The 1674-nt window shown below is 33.0% G+C and overlaps 1 protein-coding gene across 1 annotated transcript; it reads right to left on the reverse strand.

Annotated features, from left to right (window-relative positions):
• Positions 1–118: 118 nt before the first annotated feature.
• Positions 119–1563, reverse strand: Tsp_13920 (eukaryotic translation initiation factor 2C 3). Its single transcript, XM_003366818.1, has 7 exons — positions 1518–1563; positions 1277–1448; positions 1102–1216; positions 868–1062; positions 575–811; positions 329–519; positions 119–269 (listed from the first exon to the last, which is right to left on the reverse strand). Exons 1-7 carry the CDS (start codon positions 1561–1563, stop codon positions 119–121), a joined length of 1107 nt encoding a protein of 368 aa, XP_003366866.1.
• Positions 1564–1674: the final 111 nt, after the last annotated feature.

Here is a 1674-nt window from a genome sequence, read left to right on the forward strand (position 1 = left end):
TGCAGAATGAAAAGCTATGATCTAGAGGTAAACACATACACAAATACAAATACTGTTTTTAAATAAGCACTAAATAACTAAGCACTAGAATATATTAAGCATCGGCCGTCGCTGCACGTTATGCGTAGTACATGATTTTTTCAACTCTGCTGTGCAGTGCAATTATGTTAGCCAATTTTGTTTTCACAGATTCAGAATTACTGCTGGAACTACTACTACTACTACTGTTACTGTTTTCATCAGATAACCTTTTCACTTGAACAGAATTGCTAAAAAATAAAATTCAATAATTCATTCATTTTTAAATAAGTTAATTAATCCAACTTACAATGCAGCAAGAAAATGATAAGGAGCACGGGCGCAAACTAAATGTGCAAAATATACCGGTACTGGTATACTAACAGAACGATCACATCTACCATATATATGGCATAAATAGTATGCGATCAACTGCATTGCATTCACATCCAAGTTGCTTTCATCAAACAGCACATAATATCGCGTCGGTCTACTAGTTCCCTGCAATTGAAATGAAAATAATAATAAATATTCAAAACATTTCACAAAGTCATACTTGAATTCCATGATGACTGCACAAAAAGAAATCATATTCATCAAGAGATGTCACTACTCTATCGATGACAGTACCAACAGGGATGTTTTTCCCCCGTCCTCGTGCTGCAGCTTTATCATAACAAACAAATCGAGCATGATGTCGCTTTTGAACCACAATAAACGTTATTAACGGCCTGTAATTTGATGCAAATTTTTTGCACACCCGACGAAGAGCAAGCAATTCTTCTTCCAAAACCTGTTTAAAAAATGAATTCTTACTTTGCTTTAATTAATGATAGAACACAATTTCACCTGCTTGAATTGACCTTTCGATATTCCATCTCGAAAAACAATAATGTTTTTCAGTGCTGAACCATTAACATCAGAGTATTCCATTATTCGTTCAGAAAACTGATCAACAAAATCGGTGATCACTTCTTGCCTAGCTGATTGGATTTTCACCGATGCTTTAAATTTTGTAACAGTTACATCCACGTTTCCAACAACCTTGAAATCAAAAATATTTCTCGAATAATTTTGAATAACAAAGCAATGAATACGCACCGCAGCAACTGATGGTAAATACGTCTCTACAGCAGATGGATGAACCACATCCACACCAATTACCAATGTATTATTTTTATACAAATAATTATTTAAACTAAAGAAAAATCTTTCATTTTAAACTTTTTCAAACGCATTCTTGAATTCAATATCTTACACTTCATCTTTCAGTAATTTTGCATTGATGCCACCAATTTTCATATTTATTTTCATCGCAATATTTAACATCGTCGAATAACTCTTCTTTACTGCTACATCACTTATTGTTTTCGGTAATAAACACTGAGTGACCAATCTAAAAGTGATATTGCCACAAGATTTCACTTGACCTTAAAATGGTAAAAATACATTCAACATTAATAATATAAATTTCATCATAAACTACAAATAATTATTACCGTATTGTTCGGATGAAACACGCAACAAACACCAATCACATTTCATGCCATCTCTGTCACATTTGTCAGCATACGTTGAATATCATTTCTACACTATCATTTCTTCCGCTGTCAAAATTTTGATGCTGGCATTTGAAATACTGACTACGACATGTTT

This window comes from Trichinella spiralis, assembly GCF_000181795.1.
Source record: "Trichinella spiralis strain ISS 195 chromosome Unknown Scfld5349, whole genome shotgun sequence".
Classification (NCBI taxonomy): domain Eukaryota; kingdom Metazoa; phylum Nematoda; class Enoplea; order Trichinellida; family Trichinellidae; genus Trichinella; species Trichinella spiralis.

What these genes read in the sequence shown, in the direction of transcription:
- Tsp_13920 (XM_003366818.1), bottom strand. Translation starts at nt 1,563, where the DNA reads ATGAAATGTGATTGGTGTTTGTTGCGTGTTTCATCCGAACAATACG. An exon ending in CGGTGCGTATTCATTGCTTT is followed by an intron (nt 1,063 to 1,101) that starts GTTATTCAAAAT and finishes TTTGATTTCAAG; the next exon opens with GTTGTTGGAAACGTGGATGT. An exon ending in CGAAAGGTCAATTCAAGCAG is followed by an intron (nt 812 to 867) that starts GTGAAATTGTGT and finishes TTTTTTAAACAG; the next exon opens with GTTTTGGAAGAAGAATTGCT.